This window comes from Eurytemora carolleeae, unplaced genomic scaffold, assembly GCF_000591075.1.
Source record: "Eurytemora carolleeae unplaced genomic scaffold, Eaff_2.0 scaffold1262, whole genome shotgun sequence".
Classification (NCBI taxonomy): domain Eukaryota; kingdom Metazoa; phylum Arthropoda; class Copepoda; order Calanoida; family Temoridae; genus Eurytemora; species Eurytemora carolleeae.
Window position 1 is genome coordinate 48,130 of NW_019397148.1, and position 17,783 is coordinate 65,912.

General features: G+C 32.3%; 1 protein-coding gene across 3 annotated transcripts in view; it reads right to left on the reverse strand.

The window, feature by feature from the left end:
- Positions 1-1,063: 1,063 nt before the first annotated feature.
- Positions 1,064-17,783, reverse strand: part of LOC111712345 (facilitated trehalose transporter Tret1-2 homolog) — a 19,339-nt gene continuing 2,619 nt past the window's right edge. For 2 of the 3 annotated variants that reach the window (XM_023486923.1, XM_023486924.1), the window contains exons 2-21: positions 16,443-16,698; positions 15,407-15,459; positions 14,891-14,931; positions 14,051-14,122; positions 13,436-13,528; positions 11,629-11,730; positions 10,077-10,175; positions 8,963-9,052; positions 7,894-7,999; positions 7,132-7,169; positions 6,662-6,715; positions 6,006-6,078; positions 5,688-5,781; positions 5,517-5,607; positions 5,072-5,126; positions 4,695-4,747; positions 4,568-4,636; positions 4,449-4,509; positions 2,827-2,940; positions 1,064-1,975 (exon numbers count right to left, since the gene is read on the reverse strand). In XM_023486923.1, coding sequence (XP_023342691.1) covers positions 1,849-1,975; positions 2,827-2,940; positions 4,449-4,509; positions 4,568-4,636; positions 4,695-4,747; positions 5,072-5,126; positions 5,517-5,607; positions 5,688-5,781; positions 6,006-6,078; positions 6,662-6,715; positions 7,132-7,169; positions 7,894-7,999; positions 8,963-9,052; positions 10,077-10,175; positions 11,629-11,730; positions 13,436-13,528; positions 14,051-14,122; positions 14,891-14,931; positions 15,407-15,459; positions 16,443-16,484 — 1,527 coding nt within the window. In that variant the 5' untranslated portion in view covers positions 16,485-16,698 and the 3' untranslated portion in view covers positions 1,064-1,848. The remainder of the gene's footprint in view (positions 1,976-2,826; positions 2,941-4,448; positions 4,510-4,567; positions 4,637-4,694; positions 4,748-5,071; positions 5,127-5,516; positions 5,608-5,687; positions 5,782-6,005; positions 6,079-6,661; positions 6,716-7,131; positions 7,170-7,893; positions 8,000-8,962; positions 9,053-10,076; positions 10,176-11,628; positions 11,731-13,435; positions 13,529-14,050; positions 14,123-14,890; positions 14,932-15,406; positions 15,460-16,442; positions 16,699-17,783) is intronic. The other variant, XM_023486925.1, reaches the window with a different exon arrangement.

Below are 17,783 nucleotides of genomic sequence, written 5' to 3' on the forward strand. Positions count from 1 at the left end.
CCATGGTCTTGAGATTGTCTTTAATATCTAATATTTCGTCAATTTTTAAGTTGCCAGAAAAGTAGACCACTTCATGAAAAGCTCGTCAGACATATAGCCTAATATTTTTTTACTTTGCCATGCATTAAATATCAGAAATCAAAGACGACTTTCAAGTAATCTTTCAATTCTCATGTTTTTTAGGACACCCTGTACGAAATTTTGATCTTTAATAGAGGCGTCTAGTAATGGAAAAAACAGTGAACAATTACCTATTTCATGTTTTGCTGGATATTAAACTTGCTAGCAGAACGAAAAAAAAATAAAATTTCAAGTTTGACCAATTAAACTTGTATAGTATTGTCAATAAATTGCGAAGTAAAGAAAAAAGGGTTCTACATATTCATATCTCGAAGAAGATGGAGGAGTTTACTGGACTCTCTTACTCCGACAGCGGAGGTCTGAGTCGGCAAGTAAGTAAGTAAAAGTGGCTCATAATAAAATTGGTTTCCTCGCATTGTTTAACTGAAATGCTTACCCCACCTCGCAGGAATAATGAATGTCTGGATGATGTGAGATATGTTCGGGTAAACAAGTCTCCTAGATAGAAGGAAAGAGACTGGTCACTGATATAGACTACAATGTGCTCAAGGAAGGGTCGTGGACGAGAACGAGGTAGAGGTTTGCGTCACCCTAGAGGGTCAGCATTCGGCAAATGAGGTATCCCTGCTCTGGATAATCTTCCCTAGCCTCAAACCAACATTGTCGAAAGGAACTGAGTTATTGAAACAAACTCTTGTTTTAAATCTCTAGCTTTACCACCCGATGTCGTAGACCTTTGATATTTAAAACTATGAATTCTCTTGAATTTAGTAGTCTAAGTTTGAAATGTCAAAGGTTTACTTCTTCCAGTTGTGAAAAAATAGGAATTGATTTTAACTACACTCAACTATCTTTTAATCCTTGCAATTTTGTTACAAACTTATTTTTTTTTAATTTTCGCAAACCAGGTTTGTCTAAAATTTTGTTTTTATAAACATTTTTCTGAAGGAATAGTTTTTGCTTCAGTTGTTAATTAAAGATGTTTTATTATGTATGGGCGCACAGATTATTATCGTAACACAATCACAATCATTACGATTGTGTACATAACACTCTCTGTTAAGACCTTAAATAAATCCTGTAATTTAGGTTTTAAAAAAGGTTTTAATATATATGTTATTTATTACTTCTGTCAATGAATTAATTGTTAACATTTATAAGCTAAAAACTATTATGAAGGTACACTTAACTTTTTTTAGTTTTTACGTATTCATTATGTATACTTACTTGGCAGTTAAAGATTATATACAGATTATTGGGAAACATATTGCATAAGAATATAAAGATTAAGTTCAATTTGCACCAATTGAATTGGATTCAGTATTACTTGTATAAAGCATATAAACTCAAAAACAAATATTTGTAATTATTAAACATTCATTAATTTTATGTGAACGAAAAGCATAATGTACAATTCAATAACTAGAATGCCCGCGATTAAGATATTAAGCAGTATATGAAGAATAGATATTTAACAATATAGCAAAGTAAGTGCTCTGTGCACTGACACCGCGTCTTTTTCAATCCATTAAATGTTTCTTCGGAATATTAAGTTTTAGGTTAATATTCTTTAATGCTTTGAATAGATAATCCAGTGTTTGTTGCATTTTTTATGAAATAATTCGGATTTTAATTTGGTAAAAATATATGTTTTTTTTGTGTGAGATGGGGGGCTGATTATATCAAGAAAATATGTCCTTAATATAGCTTCTACAGTCATTGACAGCACACATGACTGGGCATGTTAGAGAGTGCACTGTTGGCAGTTTATGCACTATTCATCTTCTTCCTTCCGCTAAAATGATCTTCTATCTCTGCCAGGTTTCTTCCTTTAGTCTCAGGTAGGAAGAAGAATACAAAGAAGAACCCTGCCAGGTTGATGGCAGTGTACAACCTGAAAATACGTTGGTTGGTTCCATAGCGGGCTATTTTGTGTGAAATGGGGCGTCATTTTATTAGTAATTTCATATTATTACGTCCTCCATTTTTGCCAAATATTCGGTCTGTAATTTATTAATATTCTTTGATGAGTTCTTGGAATTCAAAATTTCCTTTTTGCCAAATATTTGTCATAATTTCTTACTGATTAATAATATAATTTAACTAACTGACTAGGGAACAAATTCGAATTTTAAAGAAAAAATGTTGATTTTTTTTTAGCTTATGTTATCCCTGGGGTTTCCATGGGTTACCTCCAAAAATGTCAGCCAATTTGGTCCAACCGTTTGGCCAGCTATAGCTAACATATATATTTCATATTTATATATAAGAGCTTAATTACGTATATAATGGATTATCTCCAATTGAAATTTAAAGCCAAATCAAACTCAGAATACTCTTAGAGCCTTGTCTTTTCTACATGCACATTTTTATATTAGTCTTTTACAATTATTTAAAACGATTCAATCTCATTAAATTTTCTGCTTGGAAACTAAAATACCAATTTACAACTATACACAAGCACAAGGGCGTATACAGGGGGGGGGGGGCTTTCCTCAGAACTCATAGCTATCACGCTTTTTAAACTGAAGAGTGAAGAACATACAAAATTTGTTTGCTGTACATAATTGGGGGTTTGAGGGGAAACCCGTGTTTTTTCTGCTAGTTTTGTATGAAGGAGAGATAAAGTAGTTTTTCAGGGGGGGTCCAAAAATATGTGGCCCCCATTAGATTTATTTTTGTATACGCCCTTGACTATGCACTGTCCAATATGATGTGGAGTACAGAAACGAAGTGTATTGTTACCAGAATACTCCATGGAATGTCATTGCTCTCGTCATATCTGTGAAGAATCTGAGAAGGAAGAAGAGAGTTGTCAGGTTGGTCACAGAGGAGATGGAACCAAGGATATTTCGGTATCTAATAATAATCATTGTAATAATACGACAAACAGAGAAAACCTGGATCTTCAGTGTGAGCTGTATTATTTACTCTCAGACAAAATAGAATCAATGGAAATGATAAACCCGAGGGCGCAGCCCAAGGGTTTATCGCTGAATCCGGAGGGGGTTTAAATTTCCATTGATTCTAATTTGTCTGAAAGTAAATGATACATTCCTTTGTAAAAAATAACAAATTATTTTTATCATTTTTAAAAGGGGCGGGATTAAATGAAAATTGTTGTATACCAAAAAACCAGCTTTTTATAAAGGAATGACAATTTCTTCATGAAGTAAATTGGTCGGGATTGTAATGGTAGATCAGTTATGTGATAAATCATAAATATCATAAATTTAACCTTGTTTAGACTGAACAAGTCTATATTTTGCCTAAATTTGACCTTGTTTGGACTGAACAAGTCTATATTTCAAAAATTTGACCTTGTTTGGACTGAACAAGTCTATATTTTGCCTAAATTTGACCTTGTTTAGACTGAACAAGTCTATATTTTGCCTAAATTTGACCTTGTTTAGACTGAACAAGTCTATATTTTGCCTAAATTTGACCTTGTTTAGACTGAACAAGTCTATATTTTGCCTAAATTTGACCTTGTTTAGACTGAACATGTCTATCTTTCAAAAATTTGACCTTGTTTGGACTGAACAAGTCTCTATTTCATAAATTTGATCTTATTTAGACTGAACAAGTCTATATTTCATAAATTTGACCTTGTTTAGACTGAACAAGTCTATATTTCATAAATTTGACCTTGTTTAGACTGAAAAACTCTATATTTCATAAATTTGACCTTTTTTAGACTAAACAAGTCTATATTTAAAAAAGTTGATCTTGTTTAGACTGAACAAGTCTATATTTTGCCTAAATTTGACCTTGTTTAGACTGAACATGTCTATATTTCAAAAAATTGAACTTGTTTGGACTGAACAAGTCTATATTTCAAAAATTGACCTTGTTTGGACTGAACAAGTCTATGTTTTGCCTAAATTTGACCTTGTTTGGTCTGAACAAGTCTATGTTTTGCCTAAATTTGACCTTGTTTGGACTGAACAAGTCTATATTTTGCCTAAATTTGACCTTGTTTGGACTAAACAAGTCTAATATTTTGCCTAAATTTTCTTTCATGCTCAAAATTTTGCACAGTGCAAAAAAAGCAAAAGTTTTAAAAAAGCGTTTATTTAAAAAATTTTGTTACTTCACTATGTCAAATGTTGACCTTAACAGCAGAAATTTGCAAAAAAAAGATCCAAAAACGATGCCAAAAAACGAACGTGTTGTAGCAATAATTTTTGGGTCGTTTTATTATTTTTTTTACGATAAATATATTGTAAAGTTAAATAAAAGCAGACTTTAACATAATACAGTTTTGAAATCTTGGAAGTCTTATGAAATCTTTTGTCAAAAATTATTTTAAACGATTAATAACTATAAGGACAAAATCTAAATTATCTACATAAACATAAACTCACCTAGCTGGGAAAAGTTCCCCCATTATAAGAAACGGAATAGGACCAAACCCAACAGAAAATCCTTTAAAACAAATGATCATGACAAAACGTTTGCTAGAAACAATTAATTGACTTGTTACCTATAAAAGCAAGAATAATACAAACTAGGGGTAGCCAGCCAATGCTATCCGGCATCAAGGGTTCGCTCCCTTAAACATTTAAAAGAATATTTATTTAGAATTTTAACCTTAACAATAAATATTTTACCTTTAAGATAAAAACAGAGTCCCAGAATACCAATTGATACTGTCATCACCAAGCTAGAATAATTAAGCTTTTTATTTTTAATAAATTTAGATCAGTCGCCCCTTTAAGTCTCAACCTTTTAGGGTAATTCCCGTTTAAGACCTACAGGAATTGAGACTTTGCCACAAACAAAATTTTTTTTTAATCCACATATCTTTCGAATGTATTGCAGTAGACCTATGATATTTCATAGCTTGAAATATCTAAGGTCTCCGACATTGGTTTGCAAGGATATTGGGATTAGAAAATTAGAGATTGTGGCGAAAACTCGATTCCATATAGAGCGCCTGTGCCTGTTCATCTTTTGCCGTGTTTTTACGCAATTGCAGTAGTCTAACCTAGAAATCATGAGTAGAATCCTTCTCCCTGCCTTATCCGCCAATACCACAGAACCTTAATATCATATCATATCATATCATATCATTTCTTTTCAAATTTGACCTTATCATTTCTCTTTTTAAATCCTCCACCTCCCCTCCTACTCTTTCCCTTAGCTACAATAACTTGATAAACAGTTATAGCTATAGTTTGACAAGTCTTCCTGCAACAATGGGGAGAGCAAGGAGGACTTTAGTATACTAATCAGGACTTCAAAGAATAATACAGAATTGTACAGTGGAATACAGTCCTATACAGGCCTAGGGGAGGGTCACAAAATTTCTTTTCACGCTTCGTGCTAACTCTCGCATATTCTATTTTACCAAAAAAAAAGTAATGTAAGATTAACAATTGTAAAAATTCACAAAAAAAATATTTATAATAAAAAATGTGTTTATCCTTTACCTCCTGTGGCCACTAGTTGTACAATACCAACAACTGCTGTTGCAACATAATCGTCAATAGAGCTTCCAACAGCGTTGAATATCTCAACCGTCTGAAATGGTTAATGAAATATTTTTCTTAAATAAAAAATTTTTTTTTACTCATTCATTACACATTCCAGGTCTATTTTACCTTGAAAACAAGAACGTTTATACCAGACCAGCTTTGCAGGAACATTAGAACCATGGAGAGACTTAGAGGATGTAGGACACCTCTACTTATAAACCTTGAATATATATATATCTTGTAATATTAGAACCATGGAGAGAATTAGAGGATTTAGGACACCTCTACTCATAAACCTAGAATATATATATATATATCTTGTAATATTAGAACCATGGAGAGAATTAGAGGATGTAGGACACCTCTACTCATAAACCTAGAATATACTCATAATTTAACAATAAAATGATTATTTTCGTTATTTTTTAAATAATTATTATTTACTTTTGTGTGATTTCTTGCTGCTCTGCCTGGGCTTCCTCTAGTTTTCCATTATCCTCGGTAGTATTGGTATTTTCTAAATATTAATCAAATTTAAATCTAAATGACTGTTCGTTTAAAGATTCCAGATTCACAACAACACTTTTTAAACCTTCAACTGCTAAGAAATGTTTAAATTTTATTGTTTTTTTGTTTAAAAAATCTTCAGTTCTAACAATATTTTAACAAAATCCACCATTGCTTCTGTAGCAATAAGTCCGCATGTCCCTTTTCTAGAGAAATTAAAATTGACAATAATAAACTTTTATAGTTATAAACATGAATATCTTTTTCATGTTTGATCATACGAAGGTTACTATTCTGAATCGAAAATGTCACTCTTTATGTTAATTTTAATTACATCTACAGAGTCACCTTTAATAACAAACCCTTGAAATTACATCTATACAGAGTCACCTTTAATAACAAACCCTTGAAATTACATCTATACAGAGTCACCTTTAATAACAAACACTTGAAATTACATCCACAGAATCCCCTTTAATAACAAAATCTTGAAATTCATAGATTGTGCAAGTAAAAGATCTTTGCAAGGACTAGAAAAATTGGGTTGATAAATCACGCAAAATATATCAAGAAATTTTGTTGAAAGTTATTACCTTCTGTTTTGTTTTCCCTCTGTTCTGTTTTTTCTTCCGAAAAGTTGTTGTTATCTTTAAAAAATATGTAATTTTATGTGAAAATAAAAATTTGAAGACAGAACAAAATGAAAAAAACGTGAAAAAGACATTACATAATTAAAGAGCTAAAAAATGGTGCTATTGCTATTGCCATTGGACATTTTTTTTAGCTGAAAGGATGGGGAGGGATGTTTTAGAGATTAGTAAAGCAAAGCCTTTGTAATGTTTAGTTGCTATCCATACATTTAGGTCTTCAGCTTCTATCGTTAAGATTCTAGGTAAGTTTTAAGAAACTGGAAAAAGTACGTATGTGTTTTTAATTTGTGAATCAAAATTTTCAACTTCACAATTATTATCGCGTGAAACTTTTTTATACAATCAATTATTCAAGGGATTTTTGAAAATATTAAATCCGTATTTTATTGAGGAGACACTTTTCATACACTTACCTTTTTCTTGAGTACTGTTTGCAGAGGGTGCAGTGGGCCTAGAAAAATTCAATTTTGGAAATCTTATTAGGGAGTGTTCGCGAAAATAAAATGGGGTAAAGGCTTAATGCGATAAAAAAGCGCTTTTGATTGCTACTAATCTTACTTCTATCTGTTGTGTATAAAAGGAGATAATTGTTAAAAACGTCTCATACCGAAGAACGTAGCGCCCATACAAATTGAGAAAATTGCAACATACGACTTAGATTGTAAAAAATCAATTTAATTTCAAACAAATCATTCAGATATTACAACCTATAGTCATCGATTATCTTTCGCCACATTTGTATATAGTTTATATTTTATAATATTTTTAACTAATTTGTTTTGAATTTGATTATTTCTCTTGTCGCCGCGTGCGCAACTATCCAAGAATGCCGCGCACCACTCACATTTTTCGAAATCCGTTAAAAGCGAAAAAATAATTAAAAAATATTATAAAATATTTTCTCCTTATAGACGTAACATATCGAAGTAAGATTTGTAAAGATCAAAAGCGCTTTTTTATCGCATTAAGCCTATATTCCCTTTCATTTTTCGCGAACACTCCCTTTAAAAACTAAGTTATTTTGAATCTCAAATATTGTTATATTAAAAAGATTTTCAACAACTTCGCATTTGAAAATGGTAGAACACATATATTCCAATAAATGTTTAAGTTAAAATATTTATTATTTTTATTCTTTGAAATAATATTATTTTTATTGATTCAGAAAAGATTACTTGGTTGACTCGTTTTCGAGGTTAAACCAATCAGATGATTTAATCGCCAGCTGAACCTTTCCGTTCCTGGTCAACCAGACCGGACTCTCGGGTAGGAAACACATACCTAGGCACCAGGGAACACAGTTCAAAACTTATAAATGCGGCTCAATTTAAACAGCTGTTAAAGGGACTGTCAGCGTAATTTTATGTGACCCTCCATGCTACAGTGAAACCCTTAATAACGAATACATCGGAAGAATTTATAAAATGTCGTCTTGACAATTTTTCAATGAGTTTTATACTATATTACGTAAATTTCAGTATTTGCGAAAATAAATAAATATCCATGTATGCAGGAACAGTTTTAAAGAGTTCCATATAATCATTTAATTAAAAAACTAAATATCTGCAACATTCAATTATCAGAAAGTGTAGAATACGACATTTGATGAATTCTTTCTATGTATTCATTATTAAGGGTTTCACTGTAAGAGAAAATGCTAGATTCCCAACGGTACCCTTGAATGCTTTGCCTGATAAAGTATGAATTAGATATCAACGTTTATAATTTTGAAAACTGAATATTTAAAATAGTGGTTTCACTACAAAAGTGACTTGTGCATTTCTAGTGCAGGAAAACATAAAGGAGTTATCAGAGTCTTATAGTTTTAAACCTAGAAAAACGACAATATCTTCCACATTTTTGTGCAGGTAATGGTTCCAAGGGTACCGTTGTGAAATCTCAGAGTGAAAGGTCACTTAAAATTACACTTTCAGTCCCTTTAACCACTGGGTTAATTTCAAAATTTCTATGGACTGTATTTGTGGAATTTCAACTGGATTTGGGAAATTTTGAACTCCCCCAAAAGGCTAGGAACCACACTCCTTAATGAAATTTTAGCTTTATACAATATACTTTTTTATCTTCTGTGTCTTTAAAATTCCAAATTGATCATTTCTCGTTTTGATTCACTTGCTTTTACTCCAATAATAATGGATTAATATTTTTATCATTAGTAAAAAAAACATGAATCTAATTTAATTCTCATTTGATAAGAATGAATTAAAATTAAATGATAATACTAACCAAGTATAAGTATTCCAGGGGGTATAAGACTGATATAGGCAAGCTGATGCCAAGCTACTCCTGCTCCTATAGCGTATCCCAGTAGAACCCCTATAATAAAATAATTAGTGTTTCAATCTAAAGTATTTTATGGTCATTATGGCATATTATCAGTTATTACAACTTCAGGATTTTTTATCAAAAATTTTGGGAAAATCCAATAAATGCGGAATTTGTATGTTTAATGTTTATCTTTAGAGCTAGAGGCAGAGCTGGAATATTTACCTAGAGCAAGAACTAGAGCTAGAATATATACCTAAAGCTAGAAGTAGAGCTGGAATACCTACCTAGAGCTAGAAGTAGAGTTGGAATACCTACCTAGAGCTAGAAGTAGAGCTGGAATACCTACCTAGATCTAGAAGTAGAGCTGGAATGCCTGCCTAAAGCTAGAAGTAGAGCTGGAATACCTACCTAGAGCTAGAAGAATAGCTGGAATACCTACCTATAGCTAGAAGTAGAGCTGGAATGCCTACCTAAAGCTAGAAGTAAAGCTGGAATACTACCGAGAGCTAGAAGTAGAGCTGGAATACCTACCTAGAGCTAGAAGTAGAGCTGGAATACCTAACTTGCTAGAAGTAGAGCTGGAATACCTGCCTAGAGCTAGAATTAGAGATGGAATATCTACCAAGAGCAAGAAGTAGAGTTGGAATACCTACCTAGAGCTAGAAGTAGAGTTGGAATACCTACCTAGAGCTAGAAGTAGAGCTGGAATACCTACCTAGAGCTTGAAGTAGAGCTGGAATACCTACCTCGGGTTAGAATTAAAGTTGGTTAGAATTAGAGTTGGAATACCTACCAAGAGCTAGAAGTAGAGCTGGAATACCTACCTAGAGCTAGAAGTAGAGCTGGAATACCTACATAGAGCTAGAAGTAGAGTTAAAATACCTACCTAAAGCTAGAAGTAGAGCTGGAATACCTACCTAGAGCTTGAAGTAGAGCTGGAATACCTACCTAGAGCTAGGAGTAGAGCTGGAATACCTACCTAGAGCTAGAAGAAGAGCTGGAATACCTACCTAGATCTAGAAGTAGAGCTGAAATACCTACCTCGGGTTAGAATTAGAGTTGGAATACCTACCTAGAGCTAGAAGTAGAGCTGGAATACATCCCAACCTTCCTCGTAATGAAGAATGAGTGGTCTCTGATATATAGATCACAGTTGCTGGCATCGTTATTCCTAAACATAGATTTAAAAATTAAAATTCTCGTCAAACATTACAACTAGGGCATGGGGTTTGCACTGCATGCCAATTGGGGGCTAAGTGCAAAATTAGTAAATAGTGCATGGATGTGGGGAGCTCAAAATGTACGCTATCACTGTAGGCGTCAAATTTTTAAAAAGTATGTGTAAAATTTACTTTTCTTGATTTTACACATTAAAAGTAAAAATATCAACCTTTAGTGTATCAAGTAAACCAAACTGTACAATGTACTGCATGCCAACCTTGAATGTATGGAGTAAAAGTATGTGTACATACCATTTTTAAATGTACATGAAGTAAAAGTATGTGTACAAACCAACCTTGAATGTACATTAAGTAAAAGTATGTGTACATACCAACCTTAAATGTACATGAAGTAAAGATATGTGTACAAACCAACCTTGAATGTATAAGTAAAAGTATGTGTACATACCAACCTTAAATGTACATGAAGTAAAGATATGTGTACAAACCAACCTTGAATGTACAAGAAGAAAAGTATGTGTACATACCAACCTTGAATATACATAAATTATAAGTATGTTTACAGACCAACCTTGAATGTATATGAAGTAAAAGTATTTGTACATACCAACCTTGAATGTACATTAAGTAAAAGTTTGTGTACATACCATTTTTAAATGTACATGAAGTAAAAGTATGTGTACAAACCAACCTTGAATGTACATTAAGTAAAAGTATGTGTACATACCAACCTTAAATGTACATGAAGTAAAGATATGTGTACAAACCAACCTTGAATGTACAAGAAGAAAAGTATGTGCACATACCAACCTTAAATATACATAAAGTATAAGTATGTGTACAGACCAACCTTGAATGTATATGAAGTAAAAGTATTTGTACATACCAACCTTGAATGTACAAGAAGAAAAGTATGTGTACATACCAACCTTGAATTTACATGAAGTAAAAGTATGTGTACATACCAACCTTGAATGTACAAGAAGTGAAAGTATGTGTACATATCAACCTTGAATGTACATGAAGTGAAAGTATGTGTTCATACCAACCTTGAATGTACAAGAAATAAAAGTATGTCTTCATACCAACCTTGAATATACATGAGTAGAAGTATGTGAACAGACCAACCTTGAATATAAATGAAGTAAAAGTATGTGTACATACCAACCTTGCATGTACATGAAGTAAAAGTATGTGTTCATACCATCCTTGTATGTACAAGAAGTGAAAGTATGTGTACATACCAACCTTGAATATACATGAGTAGAAGTATGTGTACAGACCAACCTTGAATGTACAAGAAGTAAAAGTATGTGTACATACCAACCTTGAATGTACAAGAAGTAAAAGGATGTGTACATACCAACCTTGAATGTACAAGAAGTAAAAGTATGTGTACATACCAACCTTAAACGTACATGAAGTAAAAGTAATTGTACGTACCAACTCCTATCCCTCCCATAACTCTTCCCACCAGTATCATTGGGACAATATCATCTAGCTGAGCCAGGCCAATCAGCAAATTTGCGATAATAAATATTGTTCCTAAACAAATCACGCAATAATTATATTTATGTTTTAGAGAATCTGAATAAAGTTGTAATGCCACAAATAATTCACATTGGTTGTATTTATCCATACTTTTGAACGGATAATCTTTTTTTCGATCAAATAACGTAATTTCAAGTGACTGTAGAGTGACATCATTGCATGTCCGATTCACAATGGTACCCCTAAAAAATTTGTCTGATTAAATATTAATTAGATATCCAGGTATTGTTCAATATTTTTTAAACTGTTTATTTTCAATAGTGGGTTCTTTACAAAAATGACTTGCGCATATATACCGCAGGAAAAAATGTGTAGGAGTTATCAGAATTAAACACTTGTTGTGAATCAGACATACCTCTTTTTAAATGAAGGGTTACTTGAAATTACCACAACGCAACTGTCCCTTTAAATAGTTGATTACAAAAAATACGTAAAAAATAAAGTAAGTGAGCTGCTAGTATGAGGGTAGGTAATGGGTAACTGACCTGCCAGTATGAAGGTAGCTAATAAAGGGTGTTTAAAATACCTTCTCACTTTTTTCTCGCACAGGCTTAAATATTATCCGACCATAGTGAAATTTGTATTAAAGTGTCTCTAGGATCTAAGGACTACATGGTTAAAAAATTTCGGATTTGGTCAACCCGGTTCTGAATTAATACGCTTTATCTCTTGGGAAAGGATTTGATGAGCGTACCTGGCTGGTATATATTTCCATTCTCGCCACACTGCTTCAGATGATAGAGATTTTCAAATTTTTCCTTGCAACCTTCTTTTTCCCATGGCCCAAATATTCTCAATTATTGGCCGGACATTAAATACTTCATAGACATTGTCAGGTGTAAACCAAACTTTGATTGACAGCATAAGATGCTTACTGCAGTTTCTGTTTACAACTTTGGTCCTGCCAGCAAGCAGAGCCGTCATGGACCGTGTTAGAGTTGATTTACACAAGGAAAAGCTTTAGGATAGTTAGGTATATTCCTTATTGTAATTCTCTATGCTGAAAGAGAAGTGAAGAAACTGGTTCTGCATTTGCCTGGTTTACAATGGCCTCCAACTTGGGGTTTGGTCATATTAGCTCCACCCTGAACTTGTATTCTGTTAACTAGCAAAGCTTTTAACAGTTTTAGGCTTATGTTGAATAGATTAAATTGATTTTTGTCTTTCTTAATCAAGTTCTGGACCTCCTTCAGCTTTATTAATGTTTTTTTGCAGGTATGCTAATCAGTTTCATCCCCAAGAAATGAAGAGTATTTAATCAGAGCAATGTTTACCAAATCCGATTATTTTTTAACCATGTAGTCCTAACCTGCTAGAGACATTGTGATATTAATTTCATTATGATCTGAAAATGATTAAGCCTGTGAGAGAAAAAAGTGTAGTGTTTTATTTTTTTTATTTTAACACCCTTTAAGTAATTAACTGACCTGCTAGTATGAGGGTTGGTAATAAATAACTGATCTGCCAGTATGAGGGTTGGTAATAAATAACTGACCTGCCAGTATGAAGGTAGATGATAAGTAACTGACCTGCCAGTATGAGGGTAGATAATAAGTAACTGACCTGCTAGTATGAGGGTAGGTAATAAGTAACTAACCTGCCAGTATGAGGGTAGGTAATAAGTAACTGACCTGCTAGTATGAGGGTAGGTAATAAGTAACTGACCTGCTAGTATGAGGGTAGGTAATAAGTAACTGACCTGCCAGTATGAGGGTAGGTCTACGTCCTAGGTAGTTTAAGGGGAAGGAGGATATTAAACTGCCACAAATAGCTCCCAGGGGTAATGTGGAAACTAAATACAAATTACGATTAAATAAGTAATTAATTAAATATTAATGAAATATAACAAAAACATACAAAATTAAGTGTTTCAGGAGAAAATACTTAAAATCTCCCAAAATAGAGGTTGGAAATATTTTCCGGATAATTCAATTCATGTGTTTAGTATAGATTTAGTTTAAATACAAAGATCGTTTCCAAGAAAAAGTCTATCCTGTGAACTGGTTTTCACCTTAAACCTATCCAATAGATAGTTTTCTAAAATTTCCAGGAAATAGTTACCAAACTGTCCAGGAAATAGTTACCAAACTATCCAGAAATAGAAATAAAAATGAGTTACTACCTATGCAGGAAATGAGTTCCTTCTTATTCAGGAAAATTTTTCCAAACTATCCAGGAAATGATTTTCTTTCTATATTGAAAATGAGTTCCTACCTATCCAGGAAATGAGTTTCTATCTATCTATTTATCCTCGAAATGAGTTCTTACCTATCCAGGAAATAAGTTCCTACCTGTCCAGGAAATAAGTTCCTACCTATCCAGGAAATTATTTCCGGTTTCTGCGGGGAGGTGGCCAAGGCCCATTCATTGATTTCTCCTCTCAGCTCTGAAAATCATAATCAATGAAACCAAAAATCAATTACTGATCTGCTGTCCATGAAAAACTATACAATTGATCAGATGTTATTGATAGATTATATATTAATTTGTTATTCATGGATAGATCAAAGATTGATCTGATATTTTAAATGAGATCAAAGATTAATCAGTTGTCTATGAATAGATCAAAGATTAATCAGTTGTCTATGGATTGATCAAAGATTAATCAGTTGTCTATGGATAGATCAAAGATTAATCAGTTGTCTATAGATAGATCAAAGATTAATCAGTTGTTTATGGATAGATCAAAGATTAATCAGTTGTTTATGGATAGATCAAAGATTAATCAGTTGTCTATGGATAGATCAAAGATTAATCAGTTGTCTATGGATAGATCAAAGATTAATCAGTTGTCTTTGGATTGATCAAAGATTGATCAGCTGGCAATGAGTAGGTCCAAGATTGATCAGCTGGCAATAAGTAGGTTCAAGATTGATCAGCTGGCAATGAGTAGGTCCAAGATTGATCAGCTGGCAATGAGTAGGTCCAAGATTGATCAATTGTCAATGTTTTAGATAGATCAAATATTGATCTTTATATATATGGATAGATCAAAGATTAAAATATATAGTCCATGGATTGAGTTGTTCAGCCCACAATCCTTTCAATTAAAAAATTTTAATCTACATATAGATCTATATCTATTGACATATCTGTTAATCTATTAATCTATTGATCTATCGATATATTTATCTATTTATCTGTTTATCTCTACCTGGTTTATTCAAGGAAGGAACTGCAGTTGCAGCCCAGGATCTACAAGTAAAATAAATTAACATATTTGGTTTGTTTGGTTCTTTGTTTGTTTGTTTGTCTGTGTCCAATAAACGTGACACGACTGAACCGATCGGATCCATTTCCTGTACAATCTTATATGACCCGGAGAGTGTTATGGAAGGATAAAATAAAAATATGATGCTTCTAAAAAATGTCGTTTTTAAACAATGATCAAGAAGAACAGGAAAATTCCCGAAATTTTACAGCTTGCAAAGTACATAAAAAAATAATGACATGAAAAGTAACATTAAAAAGCTTAAGCAATTACTAGAGAAACGAGACCGTAGGAAAATGGACAATCATAGAATAAAGCAAAATATCAAAAACTAGTTGAAAAAGTAGTTTGATAGATTATAACTGGAAATTTTAATTTGTAAGAAAGATAAAAAGAGATTAATTTATTAATTCCCTTTGTGTAATATATACTTTAATCTAAATGAAAACAAAATCCTACCTCATTATCCCAACAGTAAGATACGCCATGGAGCTGATTAATGTAGCAAATACCTTAATATTTACAGAATTGAGGCGGAAAATTTAGAATTTCGAGGTCTTACTTTTTAAGTGATGCATTTTTCAGATAAACTAGTTCAACTTGACCCGGCAATGTACTCATTTACAGCCACAATAATCTATATTATAAAGCTCTTCGCTCAAATATATATATATTGTAAGAGTTCTAGCCGGATCACAATTGTGTCTGAAAGTGCTATTTTTCTTTAGTCTTCATGACAAATCAATGCAAATCTAAACTCAATAGTTAAGATTAAGGAAAGAAAATAATGAGCCCGAGTAAAAAAGTATTTACTATAATGGTTTATAGAGTACACCCAAATGTCAAATATTTAATGATAAGACAACGGCGCAATACAAAACGTTGGGGTACACAATACACATCTTTTAATCAATCTTGAGTAAAACAAAAAATATAAATATTTCGATAACAAACTGGAAACAGGCTTACTGATGTATCGTTTTATTTGTATCCATGAGCTTTTGCCCACATCCCTTAATTAAAATCAATTAAATTTTAAAGTTAAATATATATATATATATTTATAAGAAAAGAACTATTCAACATATGATTTTAGTTTTTATGTATTTTTATATATATATTATCTATAGCTGGGTTGAATTGTTTATAGGGAATCCATGGGTATCCCAAGGGTAATATAGGCTAGTTTATGATATAACGATAATATAGGCTAGTTTATGATATAACGATTTCAATTTTCAGTCCAAAAAAAGCTTGTAACATTTTTTCTAAGTTTGCACACAAAAAATTACAAAATATCTGGAATAAACAAAAGTCAATTTCATTATTTTGACAATTCTAGATGGTATCATGTATCCACATTGGCAAATTTTGCTTAAAATTCAAAGGATAAAAAATGGTAAAGCCGGGACTGTAAAATGGATTTTAATCAGGAAAAAGAAATATAAATACGAAAAAAAGATGTTGATTTAAATTTCTTTTTAAATTGTCTCACCTGAGGCCATATCTTTCTAAGTTGTGGAAAATTCAAAATCATTTTCTAAACCAGCTGGCAGGCAGGTAGGCAGGCAGGTAGGCAGGCAGGCAGGGAGGCAGGCAGGGAGTCAGGGAGGCAGGCAGGGATGCAGGTAGGCAGGCAGGCAGGGAGGCAGGAGTATAGCACTTCAAGATATTCAACTAATTGTCTGTCTTGGTCTTTAAATGTCAATTCTGCACTGCAGAGTTCCCCAACAATCATGAGACTTTATAAACTGAAAAATCAATTAGTTTTTTTCTTTTACTCCAAATTCTTATTTAAGAATACAATATTGAATAAAAAAGCATCTTAGCAGAAATCTTAAATATTTTGGGACTCCCCTTATATGTAGAAAATGAAACCAACTGTACAGAACTGAAGTGTACACTGTACTGTGTTGGTTTACACTTTAAAGGTTCAGCATCAAAATCTAGAACAAAATCTGAATTAAAATATTTGCAAATATTTGAAGAGAAAATCTCTGAAAGAGAAAAATTTGTACAATGTGATCTGAAAAATTTTCGAAGAAAAAGTTGAGAATTTTTTGTGGGATTTCGAAAACTCAAGAATATTTTGATTGGATTTTTGAAGCCACTTTGAATATTCCAAAAATATCAAAATGTCAGAATAAATTCTGTTCTCCATATTTTAATCGAGAAATGGCCAAGTTTATATGTACGAATAGAATTGAGTCTTTCCAATCCCTTTATCTTTGCAACCCAATGTCGTATACCTCAGATTGTTCAAACTATAAATTTGGTCAGACGAAAAAAATCTAAGTTTTAAAATCAAAGATCAACACTATCAGGTTGCCAATATATAGGGTTAATCAAATTTGAGTTTGAAATTTAGAAATTTCTTTATTATCGGAATAGAGTTTTTGTCACATCCTCAAATTTCAAATCCTTTTATCTTTAAACCTATAAATTTTTTTAACTCTTATAGTTTTAAATATCAAAGGTCTACGACATCAGGTTAATGTAGAAGTTTAAAATCAGATATTGATGCAAAAACTCAATTCCTTTGATAAACTTAAAACCTTTTCTTTACTTTTATAATTTAGCACCAACCACCCTTCAATAGTCAGATTTTGGTTCTAGGGCTGATATCTGCTCACTGCAGCTCACTGCTTCAAAATATTTAAAACTCTTTTTTCCTCTCTCACCATTTGCAGTTTAACGGTTGACAATATAAATAATACTACGTGCCTTAAACAGATTACAGGCTTCTCATCTTAAATATCAAACTGGCGCAATTATAACTAAAGCTGCCTCACAAATCAGATGATTTAATTATCGACCTTTCCCCCCCCCCATCCTC